This window comes from Typopeltis vanoorti, chromosome 2, assembly GCF_054136105.1.
Source record: "Typopeltis vanoorti isolate ZY-2024b chromosome 2, IOZ_Tvanoo_1.0, whole genome shotgun sequence".
Taxonomy (NCBI): domain Eukaryota; kingdom Metazoa; phylum Arthropoda; class Arachnida; order Uropygi; family Thelyphonidae; genus Typopeltis; species Typopeltis vanoorti.
In genome coordinates, this window is record NC_143550.1 from 136,423,382 (window position 1) to 136,439,127 (window position 15,746).

Here is a 15,746-nt window from a genome sequence, read left to right on the forward strand (position 1 = left end):
AGTACTTCTTCACAAGGTTTTTGTCTTTGCAACTATTTTATTAATTTACAATAATTTACTGTAGTATCAAAATTGATATACTATGAAAAGTAATCCTCTCTTTACAATCCAAAAGTCATGCCTTTTTTTTTTTTTTTTTTGAAAGAGTCATGTGATTAACCTAAATTATAGTCCACCACTAAAATAAAGGTAACGAAAACCAAAATTTAATTTTTCAACATTGACAGCATTTTGGTTGTAAACGAAAATCAATCAAAACAGGCCTGTGTAGCTCAGTGGAAGTGCCACTTACATCCTCTGTCCTAGGCCGCCTGAAGTTAGACTTAAGTTCAAGTCTAGTCGCCGATTGGAGGAACTTTTTCTAAGCCTTTTTTCGGCCAGTTCCTGAGTTAGTCGATCTCTGGCATAGGCAACCGGTTTTTTCCTGCCAGAAACTCGTGTTTTACATCCTGCAAACTCAAGAAAATAGACCCTAGAACTCGCATTATTTCAGACAGTAACATATCCTGTTAGGGTTAAGTACCAAGAGATGGCAGCACTTGTTTGCCCATCTCTTCATCAGTGGGCACTTATAATTAGTGACAGCCACAGGTCCACTATCTCTGATTGGCTACTGGTGGAGATTGAATTGCCCACTCAGTCTCCAAATGCTAGATAGGGTTAAAAGGCCTTGCCTATTCCCTATATGGGAAGGTGTTATTATTTTTTTTTTTTTTGATGAAAATCAAATAGTAACCATTGTTCACATTAATGGACTTAACAAGTCACAGAAGATAAACCTTCAATATCTGGCATGCCTGGTATATGGCTGGCTGGCTGGCTTGGTTTGCCAAGCAGATAAAATCTCTGCTTTTTTTCACCTATAGGCTCACCTTTCTATTCTGCATGTCTGAATCCTACTGGTGCATGGTGTGAGGCCTTGTTTACTGAAGGACTCAAGCAGTTTGGAAAAAAAAAAAAAAAAAAGGGAAAAAAGTAAGCTTTGGTTCCCTAGAGAGAGAAATCCAATTATTTAACCCTTAGTCTACTTAGAGTACTAATATGCTAGTGGGAATGTTATTAAAAAACCAGAATTTTAACTTATCAAAACCTAACCACCAACTTTTGCTGTCTCCTGAATCAATAATAATTCATGAAGCTGCTTGGAATCATTCCTTTTTATTATGAGTTCATCACTTAATTCAAGATGGACTAACCTGAGAAATTTCAACATACCACACAATGCAGCACTTCGATCAACAAACTTTCCAGTCAAATTAACATTGTTTCAACGAATTTGTTCAATAACATTGTTAAAGGGTAAATGTCTTTAAGTGAAAAGTAGGGAAAAATAAATAAAATATAAATAAACAAACACAGTTGTCCAAGAGCAAGGACATTGCTGTTATTATAAACTATGAGATGAATATCTTACTTCAGTCACCTGCATGTTCAACAGCTGAAATCTACATCATGGAAGAAAGATCTCGCTGCATCCATGATTGAGTAAGGAGTTTCAATAACTGTTACATTTCTCATATATTCTTTCTTCTCAGTGAATAAAGAGTGTTACATCAAATGATCCCCCCCCCCTCCAAGAATGCTGGTAAAGTTTCTGAGAATCAAACCTAGACATATTTCTTTTCTATTACACATTTAATGTAAGGCGAATGGATCTTATTTCATTAGTAACAACTGTAAGCTGAAAATGTCCAGAAATGTTCGTATATGCTGAAAACATTTATCGAGATTTGGAGAAGCTGGTCTTGATTGCAGCACTCAATTTTTATCCTATTTGCTCATTCAAGTAATTCGCTCTTTGTTTTCTTCAGTCAATCTTCTTAACTATATTTTGAGCTGATTTTTCTTTTTTTTTTTTTTTTTTTTTTTTGAATTGCCAAGCAGTTTCATATGTTGTGTGTGTGTGCAAGCAGTATGAATGAATTCAAAAACTGTATGACAACTGGTGCATGTAGTATATGTCTTCCTTCAATTCCCTGACTCTCTGGAGGTCTCTCTTAGTAATAATAATAAATTTGTTCACATTACTAGAAACCACATGTGAATGCAACTACCAATTGTGAACTTCGTAGGAAAGTGCAGTCTACTGAAAGATCATATGATTTCCTCCTCCCCACCCCAGTAGATTGCATTAGATTATAAATATAAAGTGAATTAATGCTTTGTTGACAGTAACAAGAATTGAAAGTTTTAATTTTTCAATGCTAGTTTGTTCCTATTTTCATGGGCTTTTTTTTGTTAATTTTTTGAAGTATTATTACTTGACACCTCCAAGGACTCGTCACGAGAAAGCACTCCACTCCACACAATGCCATCTAGCACTGACAATATTTTCTGTCCATATCTTCTGTGTGTGTTCTCTAGCCAATCTGCTTGTATGCTGGATGAAAAAACGAGTTTATAGGATTAAAAAAAAAAAAACATGGAATTTTAATTCTGAATTTCTTACAGCAGTCAAATTAAAGTGGATTCACTCTTAAAAAAATCTATATATACAATATCATCTGTATAAAGTAAAGAATTGAATTTGGCATCTCCAATTTACACACCAGGTTTCATGCCACTTTCTTTCATAATGTGATCCATATCATTAACATCAATGCATATTGGCATCTGATGCAGTTTTCCCTATTTTCTGTCATTCCTTTCTATTCATTTGTAGGTGACTCAACTCTTGCAAACTTTTCCATTGCACTGTTCCTCTAACCACTTTGATTTGTCCCTTCTTACCATCTTCTTTAATTCATTGCATTTTGCTCTATACTATTTTTTATTTCCACAAAAATCTCTCTCCTGATATTAGCTGTTTTTTCTTGAATTAGTTTTAATGTTCCTTGGTGAGATCCACTTCTTTGGCTTCTTTGTCTCTGGGACTATGATCCATATAGATAATGAATGAGAGAAAGAGAGAGAGCAGCATGTCCTTGCTTCACACCTGATTATACAATGAAAAACCATCTTACAGTACATCATATTCTAATAGCTAACTTACAAATTAAGTAAAAATTGCATTTTGCTTTGTATGATGCCCATTTACACCATATCATTGTAGCATTTTGGGCAGTTTTCTCGGGGCATTCTATCATATGCCTTTTCGAATTACAAAACGTAAATATAGATCAGTGTTATACTGTTATGATTTCTTGACTATTTGTCTTAAAGTAAAAAATCTGATCTTGGCAATCATTATTTGGTCTGAACCCTGCTTATTCTTTACCTCAAGTTTCTCTTCCACTATTTTTTCACTCTCTCAAGTATGCTTACATAAATTTTACCTAGAACACTCAGTAAGGAAGGTCTTCTGTAATTCTGAAATTCAATATTAGGATTCAGTATTAAGAACTCTATTCCAATCAATGAACTCCACCTTTTGACTAAGCTTTCTGTTAGTGATCTGGCTAATTTCTCTCTTATTCCATATAAATTTATTCAAATGCTTTCCATCACACTAGCTTTGTTACTTATCTATTTGCATATTTAATTTACATTCCCCACTGAAAACTGTGCCTAAATAACTGAATTTTTTTTACTTGTTTTCTAAGTTCTCCAATAATAATGCAACATTTACCCCATTCCTGCTAATGTCCTAGTTTGTTTTATTAAGGATATTCACAGTAAATTTGCTGTAGCAGTTATGCCATTTATTTAAAGTTTTAAAAACATTTACATGATTTATTCAGGAGTAAGAACATCATCTGCATAAAGTAGACCTTAACAGAACATCTCAGATTTTTTTTTTATCAGTTTTATTCATCCTGCATACAATATGAGTAATGTTTTTTTCAGAGTTTCAACCACCATTATAGACACACCCAATATTTGTCTTTAAAACCATGATCGAGTTAGGTAAAATTCTCCATATGCATGTGACGAAAAGATTCCATTACTACACATGCTGGCCACTGAATTAGAAACCTTTATGCAGATGTATGTTAAATGTCACTTATGCAGCATATATGCAAAATACGTTCACATGCATCACTGTGTGTTCTAAACAACTATTTTAGAATGCTGTTGGTGTGTAATCATCAACAGTGTTGATCACAATGGGAAAAACAAAGGATCTTTCAGAGTTCGATAAAGGGCTTATTGTGGGTGCCTGTCAGGCTGTAGCCAAGTTTTGGTTTCTCAAAAGGTGAGATATCCCAGGTGTTTAATCAGTGGAAAAACAACCTACAGTGCTTGTATAAGAGAAGTCGGGAATGAGACTGCCTTCATCTGAGAAGGATTGTATGGACAAAGAAAATTTCCAGTATATAGCAATTGACTGAAGCATTTAATGAAGGCTGTTTCTGACCCACATCTCACTGAACTATGCACAGGGAATTGAAGAGGATTGGTACTGACAATCACATACCTAAACGGAAACTACTGATTTTGCAAAAAAACACAACGTTCATCTACAGTGGTGTCACGAACACTGTGATTAGATACTGGAATAAAAAAAAGTCATGTGGTCTGAGAAGTCACGATCACCTTGTTCTGTACTCACAGTAGGCAGAGAAAGTTTGGTGGAACCAATGAACCTAGCTTGCCTTGTATAAACAACTTAAGGATCTGGACATGGTATCATGTTCTGTTAGTATGAAGCGGATCCCCTGATATTGCTGGAAGGGTGGGTACCCTCCAAGAAATATCTGAACATCGTTGTCAATCAAGTTCATCCTACAACATTGACTTTTTATCCAGCAGATGACAGTTCTACAATGCAATTCTTCCACAACTGCATGGTGGCAGAAATGTTCAGCAGTGGTTCAGTGAGCATGACAGCGACTTCCACCATCTTCCCTGGATGCCACAAAGTCCGGCTCTGAACCCCACTGAGAATGTATGGGACACATTAGAAAAACAGATCTAGGAATAAAGTTCTCTTCTGTCAAATCTGAGTCAGTCAGTCTTGTGAACTCCTGATATACCGTGGATGTATGTGCAATCTATGCCAAACCACATATGTGCTGTAATTCAGCCAAAGGAGGCCCAACATGATATTAAATAAAGTTTCTAATTCAGTGGCTGGTATGTGTACATATGTATTCTATGTTCTGCCTAATTTCAATCTGCTACAGTAATAACCATGTAAGTTATCACTACCATCAATTCCTGATATCTATCCTCAAGGGATATGCAGAAACTGTGACATTAATCATGATTTTTATTAGATTTCTATCAACAGTTTTCTTCCAGATTAATCTGTTATTTGTCAGATCTCACTGTCAAATTTTATTTCAGTCATCAAAGGCACTTCTAACTTCATCAATCGACATGGATTTTGGTATTCTTTAAGCATTTTCCTGCCATCAAAAAACTGCTTCACTAACCTTTTATTCCCCAATCTGTTTATGACCATATGATATTAAATTAGCTATGCTTACAAATTCTGAACAATGTCATCACTTCATTACTAATTTCACTTCATTTGTATCATTATAATGGTTAATAGTCTGATACAGACTGGCAAACAGTATGTGGAAAATGTATGAGCTGATCTAGCAGCTGCAAACTCTACTTACAATTTTTCAAGATATGAATTCACACTTATGATCACATAAGCTAATAAACTGTGACCCACAATTTATTTAACGAACATTTTATGAAGCCTGACGTTCACCAATACATTAATAAGTTTCACAATATATGTTATGAAAAAATAAAAATAAAAATTCAGCTTATGAACACATTTTAAGGAATGTATTAATTTCATAAGTTGGGATTTGCCTGTAATTGCACACCATAAAGCAATAGATGTGGACTGCACACAGAAGAGGAAATGGATGCAAAGAACTCAATGAGTAAGTATAAATCCTACATTTGTGGTGGCAAGTTTCTTTTATATGTACAAGCTGAATGGCTCAGCTGTATAATTATTGCATGCAAGTGGGATCTGAGTGGATATAATTCAGTTGGGAAACACAGTACCACAACAAAAAAAAAAGTCTCAGATCTTGAATCATCATTGCAGATAGTTAGGAAATTGGAGTTCTCTGTTGTGAGCATTAAACAACTGCAGGTAGATACATATGGGACAGCTGGCACAGTGAGAAGCTGCATGATGGAGTGCAAACATGTAATGTGAATCAACAGCTTTCACATACACACCAAATGGATGAATGGCAGTCTGATGTGTGTAATATTGAACTTCCCAATGTAGAGAAAAATATACTAGTCTACATAAGATGTTCAGAGATACTTAACTTTTAGGGCATTGTTAAGAGATGACTATTTCCATTGAAGCAACAGAGCAGGTTCACTTGCTTCATCAAGACTCTCAATGGGCAATGTACAAAATGCACAAGTAGCTATTTATATACCCTGATGATGTCAGAGGATGTACCCAGAAGACTAGTGACAATCTTTCAGCGGAATTTAAAGATACTCAAGAAAAATGATGTAATAACTTGATAGAATATAACACATTATAATTAATAAACATAAGATAGATTTAACTTACATATCTATTTTTTTATTGGTATAAAATTTCTGTTCTAGTATCAAGAGTGATACTTAAAAGTGTGACTTTCAAATTAGACAAGAACAACTCATAACATAATTAGATCATTAAGATCTACATCATGTACATACAGTTTGTGCGTTTCATTGGTAAATAAACCAGTTTCTATTCTTGTTTAATTTGAAAATCATAGTGAAGATGTCCTTGATATTAGGGTGAAAATTTTATACCAATTAAAAATATATATATGTAACTTAAATCCAACTTATGATAATTAATTAAGTCACCAACCTGTTGATGATCTACTTGAATAGGTTTACCCATAGGAACAAGTCTTACATTCTCTTCTTTTTGTTGACATCATGATCCTTCCTCAGGAGAACATGAAATACCAGATGAGAAAATTGTCGAATATATATCAGACCCACGAATGGTATTTTATGAAATCACAAGGTCTAAAATGCTGTGTGGGATAATTATAGAGAATATAATGACTTATGGATGTGGATATTGAATCATCGCTAACAGTTACAAAATACATGCAGAAGTCACAGATTACTTCGGACAAAGTAATGAGAGTCAGTCATATGGACTGGCTTTCATTACTGAGGAATGTACATAATCAAACAGAGATGGAAGCACATACTTTGAAATGGTATGGACATACTCAGAAAGGGACAAGCTTGCAAAAGTTTCTTTCTCTCTACCTGGAGAGGGATCATTGCAAGAACTATGGAGAAAAGTGGCTTTCAGAATGAGGATTGGAAATATTGCTGAGAATGGAATCTCAACTCTCGAGAATCAAATCTCAAGAACAAGGAACTGCTGAACAAGTGGAAATGCCTGCCAAAAAAGAACCAAAGGTCGATTCCTTCTCCAATGGAGAAAGATGAACACAGCCACTCTCAATACATTCAGAAAGGGACAAGCTTGCAAAGGTTTCTTTCTCTCTCTCTCTACCTGGAGAGGGATCATTGCAAGAACTATGGAGAAAAGTGGCTTTCAGAATGAGGATTGGAAATATTGCTGAGAATGGAATCTCACCTCTCGAGAATCAAATCTCAAGAACAAGGAACTGCTAAACAAGTGGAAATGCCTGCCAAAAAAGAACCAAAGGTCGATTCCTTCTCCAATGGGGAAAGATGAACACAGCCACTCTCAACCTTATGTTATCAAGAATGTCAAGTTCAATGATCTTTATGATTCCTATGCTTCATTTCCTTGGTTGAATTCTGTTTCTAGTTTTCTGACCTAAACATCTTCAACATGGAAACAATTCATATAAAATAATAAAGCATATTCTTCAACTTTCTTAGTCCTGATTGGTTCTCAAGCTTACTTCAAACTTTTGTCAAAACCTCCATTTTCATTTTCTGATCGAAATAATTGCAAGTGAGCACATCCAAAATGTATTTTAAAAAGGCAAAAACAGAAAACGTGTATAGTGTACAAATGGCAATCATGCTTTTTGGTTCCATTTCAAGGCTATATGATACTGCATTCAGAAAGAAACACTTGCCTTCCCCTCTTTTGCATTTGAATGTTTCTACTGCATGGTTACCCACAGAAAAAAGAAATCGTCTAACTTCACATTTTTGAAGACCATCAATGTAAATGTCCTCCTGCCATTGCAAACTGAACAAATCAATGCTCCATTTGATTTGTCACCAGACTAATCAGAAGAATCTTGGACAATATAAAGAAAATTCACCTGATTCAGATGTCATTTTCTGTGACTGTTCTGAAGATCTGCACTCCAGAATTGATGACTGTTTCAATGTTTTATGTCATCCCTCTCTTTCTCTCTTATTCAATTTGATATTCATTCTGCAGCTTGAAAATTAGCCTATATGCAACATATTCCTATGAAGAACAAACTGTTACTATTAAATTACCCTACCAGGCCTGCTAGAATATCTACTATACAAATAATTTATTTTTAAATTTGCTCTCTCAGAAGGGTTCTCTTTTCTGCTTAACAGCATATGGTTTCTTTTAGTAAAACCTAGATGCAACACAATTAAATTACAACTGTTATGAACAAGGAGCAATTTATTTCATCTTCTCCTTAATGCATTAGGATCAGTGGACTGTATTGACCAAGTAACTTGGCTTCCTAAAATCATAATTAATGCTTCAATAGGGCAGTTAATTTAATTATAGAGTCCTATTTCATAATCATCAAATTTCTGATACATACTCACAACAGTACAATATGATTAAATTTACATCATTACAAATTTAATATTAACAATTTTCCACCAGGCTAGCTTGTTAATTGTCTACAATCTACTCTAGAACTCTGTCTCTTCTGGGTCTTTTTCATGATCCTGGCATCAACTACCCATTTTGCTAACCTTTCTACTCTCATTCTGTTTAAAGGAGCATACAACTACAGATTAGCTCTGATACATTTCTCAATGCTGTCAATATCAAGTTCCCTATTAATATATTTTTAGCATATTTCTGCCATTAATTCCACTGTTCATTTCCATAACTTTGATCAAAATTCAGATATGAGTGCTCTCTGGTCTTAGATCAACTGCCAGGTTTATAAGTTAAAACTGGTTTAAACAATGTCTTGATTGTTGCTAGTTAAGTGTTTTGGCTAGATGTTCCCTTATTCTATATAAATTTATTCAACTGGATCCCTAGCTTTCTAGCTTTGCTTATTCTATTTCCATATTTCATTTGACATCTTCACTAAAAATTAAGCCTAAATAACTAAAATATTTTACTTGTTCTATAGGTTGGTACTGAGTAGCTTTTGTCTTTTTATTGCTACTTTGTGCCAAATTTGTTACAGCAGTTATTCAATTTAGTTGCAAAATCCTGAATACTTGATTTAATTTATTGAGGAGTATAACATGATGCATAAAGTACAGTGACAAAGTGAATATTTCCAATTTTGATATCAGGTTTAATACCCCTTTCCTTCATAAGGCGATCCATAACGATAGTGAATACAGCTGTCTTATACCTGATTTTATATCAAGCTATTCCTGAGCCTCCTTCAATTCTAACTGGTAAATTACAAATTGGAAATGAATACTAGGCATACATTTTTGTATGTCTGGTATTCATTTCCAAGTTGTAATTTGGGAGAATTTGGAGAAAAGTCAAAGCCAAAAAAATCTATTTGCTGACTTTCTGTTCAGGGTGTGGACTAGTTATTACTAATACCATTCTCCAACATAAAGATGTACACATATTCACCAGGAGAGAAGACAAAAAAGAAGAAAAGTCTCAGTGATGATGTCATTGTTGATAGTGAAACCTGCACACTTGATTATGACACAAGAATATACAAAAGATTAAAAAGAGGAAGAGTGATAGAGGCAAGCCCTAGAAAAGAAGAAAGCCTACTGCAAGTTTGCAATTAAGTCAGTATGTGCTCTGAGAGAATACAGAGAAAATGTAAGAAAGTAAAGTAAATAGAGAAGTAAAAGCAGGTACACAAAAGTTATTGGAAGATTAATAAGAAAATAAAAATTAATAAAAAATGTAATAAAATGTTCTGGGGGGGGGGTACTAAAAAAATCTCTAAAATGGTGGAAAGAGCATTTTAAAAGGAATCCATGTAAAACAAATGAGAGATGATAAAGTAACATAAAACTGAAGATATTCTAGATTTCTGAAGGACTGACACTTTGAAAGACTATTATATGAAAAAAAAAGTCAGTGGTGGTAGAAAATATTTAAGAAGAATGCAATCAGGAGTACTTATCAATACTTGAGACTTAAAAAAAAAAAATCAAAAATTTAAAACGTGTAAAGGAAACTGGGAATGTGCTCTGACATGATGGTATAAGTTTTACATTGGCTGAGCTGCATAATTCAGAAGACTTGCTCAGAGGTCAAATTCTGGTTGACTGCAGAAGAGCTCTCATAGCACACACATCTATAAACAGGGAAATAAAACAATGTAAGAATTACGGAGGACTTTTTCCTGCTGAGTGTTGCAAATAACATTTATGAAACCATACTTGAGAACCAGCTGGCTTCAGGCCCAGAAAGGATTGTCAAGATCAGATTTTCACTTTAACATAAACAGCAAAGAAATCAAAGTAATATATCATTGATCTATATTTAAATTTTATAGAAACAGATAATATAGTTATATAGCAAAAACAACTTATACAGAGCAATATCTAAGATGTAAGTCACTATTTAGAACAGAAGGTACAAGAAGATGGACTGATGTAGAATCAAATGCAAGACAAAGGCACTATCTCCATTATTATTCATTTATATGGATCACATTATGAAGGAAAGTAGAATTACTTTGCTTCATATTAAAACTCAAAATGTTAATCTAAGCTCATTATCTTATGATAACAGCACTCTGAAATAAATCCAGCACAAGTTTGCAGAACTAGAATGAATGTTGAAACAAATTTGGCATGAAAATGAGCAATTAAAAAAAAAAAAAAAAAAAAAAAAAAAACTATGCAAATAGGCAGAAACATGGACAACATCAACTGCTTCCTGAATGGAAAACCCACAGAAAAGTAAAATATTTCAGCTATTTAGGAAAAGTTTTTCAATGAAGATGGCAAACTGAATTTGGAAATAGACAACAGAATAAGCAAAGCTGGTATAGTGGACAATCAAATGAATAAATTTATATGGAATAAGAGAAAATTAGTCAAAATGCTAAAGTAGCAGTATACCAGACTGTTCATCAAACGAATTATTTAAGTTAAGGGATATTACAACCCATATTGTTTCATATCCGAATAAGAAACTCAAAAAGTTTCATGCCGAATATAGAAACTATATAAAGTTCGATGAGTCCAAGCGTAAGCAAATACCTGGATAGTGCAACACCTAACCCATTTGGTAGTGCAACACTGAGGCAACTCATAGTAAGGGTGGAGCAAGCTCCATTCACTATTCTTGGTATTTACCCATAATGTGAAACCCAGCTCCTAGCAGCTGTATTGCTGTTCTACATTATGAGAGAAGGTCACTACCCAGACCGGTTTCAACCTTTATTGAGGTCTCATCAGTGAGTAAGTAGACCAAGTTAATACCAAGTTTGTAGCGAACAGAACTTACATACCCTACTATAAGAATTGCCAAGAAGGTGTCCTAATAAATTACTAATTATATGAAGAGCCAAAGGCTTCAATTATAAACCAATTATAATTTCTAAACAGGGTCTGTGTCTGTTTAGAAATAATACTGTTGATAAGTCTAGAGACCACAGATAAGCATTTTCCAAAAAAATGAAGGGAGTGAACAGATGGCATTAATGGCAGAATCATATTGCAAGTGAAGATACTGAGAAGGAACCTGACATTGTTCACATTCAAGAATATGTGAACAGAACAAAGCTATAGTCACTTAAAGAGAACAGGAAAGGAAAAGTTAACAAAACAGGTGTTTGATACTAGGATGGCAAGAAGTTTCCCTAGAGGGAGACCAAGTCAGAAGTGCCCTAGAAGACAGACATATAACACATGACAATATTGGAGTGCTGGCAAGTGATAGAGTAATTTGGAAGAAAATTGTTGATAGACAATTAGTAAGAATGTCATCTTATTATGTCGCACTATCATAATATCCTATATTCGTGCTGAGAGTAAATATCAGGAATACGATCACGACTATGATTTACAACTTAAATATAGACAGTGTGCTGTACAATGCTCCATTTAATCCTATATAACTGGAATCTTTTGAACAGCTTTTCTATTGACATTCTGTCATATGCCTTTCTCAGATCTGTAAAACTTAAATATAGATCCTTGTTATGCTTTCATGATTTTTCAACTGTTTAAAATTCAAATCTAATCTTGAGAACCTTATTTGGTCTGTTTTGTTTTAATCTTATTTGGTTCTGATTTGGCTTTATATATCTTACTTGGAATGATAAGTAGGAAAATTTCTCTAATTCACACATTTCACTTTTTTACAGATCAGAACTATGAGAGTTCCAATCATATGGAAATTGAACTTCTGACAAGGTGCCTAGTGAATTATGCAATGTAGCCACTGTAAAACTTCTATACCTCATATCTGTTAGTAAATACCAAGTATTTTCTGGAAATGAAGGATGAAAAAAACTTTGCCACCTTTGTGGGAGATGGCTAATTCATCATCAGCCAGAAAGTCTATATAAAGGTTGTCCTAAATGGGATTTGAACCAAGGTCATTCCAAAACATATGGCATTATCAACTGAGCTACAGAGATTTAGTGATCTGAAAAATAGCTGTGCTGAAAGAGAGCAAGCGCTAAGGGAGTTAATTCTTTAGAATGCAGATATTCAACGTTTTCCAGGAATTTTTTTTATAGTATACTAGGCAAACTGCAACACTGTTAGTGAACTTATTCAGTAAAACAACCAAAGTATACCATAAAATGGTGTAAAAAATTATTCATTTTGTCTTCATGAATTTATTAGTGTGATTGTTTACTAAATTCATTTTTTTTTTTTTGTAAAAAGTTCCTTACAGAATTGCATGAGAAATTATTTTCTGATCTATAAACAGACCTAATTAACTCATTATATATGTTTCTTTTTTATTATCTTATGGAATTAAAAATTATTCTAAACTAAGACTTCCCTCCAAGCACAACTTTAATGAAGTCTTAGTTTAGAAACAATATAAAGAATATAATTTCACATGTAAATTACCATTTGCTGGGTTTTGGATAGAACAAAAAACAAAATCATTATCTGCTATAAGTTTTATAAACAAACTTATAAATATTGAATTATGGAAAATAAAACTAAAATGGTGTAAAATACTTTTCATGTTTTAAGTTGGGAGATGAATTTCATCAGCCAATTTGAGATCAGTGACTTGCTTATTGGAGGCCTGAAGAAGTTCATTTTTCAAGGCCTTGAAAAAGTTCATTGGGTCTCTAGAGTAGGATTTCTAGATGAAATCTTTGTAAAAATAAACTAAAAATACAAAATAAAATAAAATAACTTGGAAAAAAAAAAAAAAAAAAGATCAATAGTGCTAATGTACTATAGGTATTATAGTAGGCAAGAGTCGCATAAAAGTTATCAGCACAAAGTTTTAACATCTGAAGTATGGTATATTTCTAGCATAATTACTATTAACAGAAGAGTACAAAAAGTAGTTTTCAAGCTATTCTTAAAAGCTTTTTCAATTATTCATTCAAAAGTTAAATTAATAAAATATCCTTAATTCACCATTCATATCCAGTTTCCAGCATTAAACAAATCAATAAGTATAAAAAAATAACCTCAAATTCTATATCTGTCAGATAGGATTCCAACCGAGATGGATCTACACCCTCAGGTAAGGAAGACTGGGTAAGTTCCGTGAGTGAATACCTTGTCCTTGTTAGCTGAGCTAATGCTTCTTGCACAAAAATGATTTCTCCAGGTTTCTTCCCATCCTATTAAAGAACAAAAATTGATATAAGAAATTTTACCAACTACACCAAACATACAGCATTTCCCATCCCCAGAAAAAAACAGCTGATTATGGTAGAAATCACTAAAGTAAGTACTAGCATAAAAACTATTTACAAAAAAAAAAAAAAAAAACCTCATCCCAGTATTTAAAAAAAAAAAAGTTCTCTTTCCATTAATGAAGACGATATTTATATGAAATACATGGCCATTTTTAGATAGTGATCCTATTCTACCTTGATTTGCTGACTATCTATTAGAACTAGCAGACTATTAGAGTCAAGTAAATTGGCATAATGTACATGTTTTTTTATGATGAGTACACGAATTAGTCATTAAGTGGAAAAGAAACTTCAACTTCCATCCCACCGTCTGCCATTACACTAAATTACTGATTGTGATATCTGACTGTTGTCATGTCATTCACAGAGTCACAAATCATGGAGAATACAGCATATGTGAGACTCTGATAGGAACCAAACATGAAAAAAAGAATAGCTGGAGAGAGAGAGATGAGTAACATATCTCCAATTATCTGCTCAATGAAATAGGAGTGGGGTGCTTAAGGGTCAAAGCTGTATAACTGAGAGGAGACCTCCACATAGCCTTTAAAGTAATGTGGAGAATCGACCAGGGCTTCTGACCTAATGTCCAATCCTCACCTTCTCGTGGTGCACCCTGATGGGTATCTACCTGAATACTGAACGAACGAGGATGGGCTGGCAATTTGGGATTTAGCCAACCAAATTCTATTCTTATTGGTTAAACCAAAATAAAAAATGATGGTACAACATGACAAAATTTCATGCCAGCTGGGACATCGCCCGGTTAAACAAGGCCCACATTGTTTTCGCCAGGGAATCAGGGCGAACAGCGAAAAGCCAGTTACTGGAACAAATCTGAAAACAAACCCCAACTCAACATCATCAGAGTTAAAGATTGGTACTATCAACATAAGAAGCCTGAATGGCAAAGAAATGGAGCTAGCTGAGGAATTAGATAAGTACCAGATCGATATAATACAGGTGACTGAAACAAAATAGACAAAAACTGATGAGATCTTTTTGAGCAATAAACACAAAATGTTATATTCAGGCAGTGACAATCACAGAAAAGAAGGAATAGCCATAGTATTCAACACTAACTATGAGCTAATCTTCGTGAATGGCAGGCAGTCTCAAGTAGAGTGATGTGGGCAAATATCAGAATGCGGGTTCTACTAAGGTAGAAGTGGAGGAATTTTTCGATACATTAGAAAAAACAACTGACACAATGAAAAAGGAAACATTGGTTCTTGTTGGGGATCTAAATAGCAGAGTAGGAAATGATTGTCAGACATACAAAAATATTTTGGGAAAATTTAGAGAAAAGAGCAAAGCTAATAATAATAGCAAATACCTGTTGGATTTCTGCTCAGGACATGGACTGGTTATTACTAACATCATGTTCCAATATAAAAATGTGCACAAATTCACTTGGAGAGAAGAGGCAAGGCATAAGAAAAGTCTCATTGACTATGTTATTGCTGATAGTGATGTTCTTTCCCTGGTGCAGGACAGCAGAGTGTAGAGAGGATTTGAAATTGGTAGTGATCACTATTTAGTCTTGAGCAGGATAAAATTGAATTTCATACTGAAAAGAATAACATGTAAGAAAGTTTTAAAGCGAATAAAACTTGAGCAGCTCTCAGATGCGAACTGTTGACTAAAATACACAAAGATTATTCAAGAAAAAATGAAAGAGTTTGAGAACAGGAATCAAACCTTGGAGATTCAGTAGCAAACTCTGAAGAAAACATTGATTGATTCTGCCGGAGAGGCATGTGGTGAGGTTGTCTGCAAGGATAAAAAAAATCAGTACTCCCTGGTGGACACAGGTGAAGGAAAAGAAGAAAGCATATC

The 15,746-nt window shown here is 34.0% G+C and overlaps 1 protein-coding gene across 3 annotated transcripts in view; it reads right to left on the minus strand.

Moving 5' to 3' along the window:
• The window catches only part of LOC150109453 (uncharacterized), a 710,474-nt gene that overhangs the window by 1,750 nt on the left and 692,978 nt on the right, over positions 1 to 15,746 (minus strand). For all 3 annotated transcript variants that reach the window (XM_090413228.1, XM_090413221.1, XM_090413233.1), the window contains exon 34: positions 13,674 to 13,829. In XM_090413228.1, the coding sequence (XP_090269354.1) occupies positions 13,674 to 13,829 (156 nt within the window). The remainder of the gene's footprint in view (positions 1 to 13,673; positions 13,830 to 15,746) is intronic.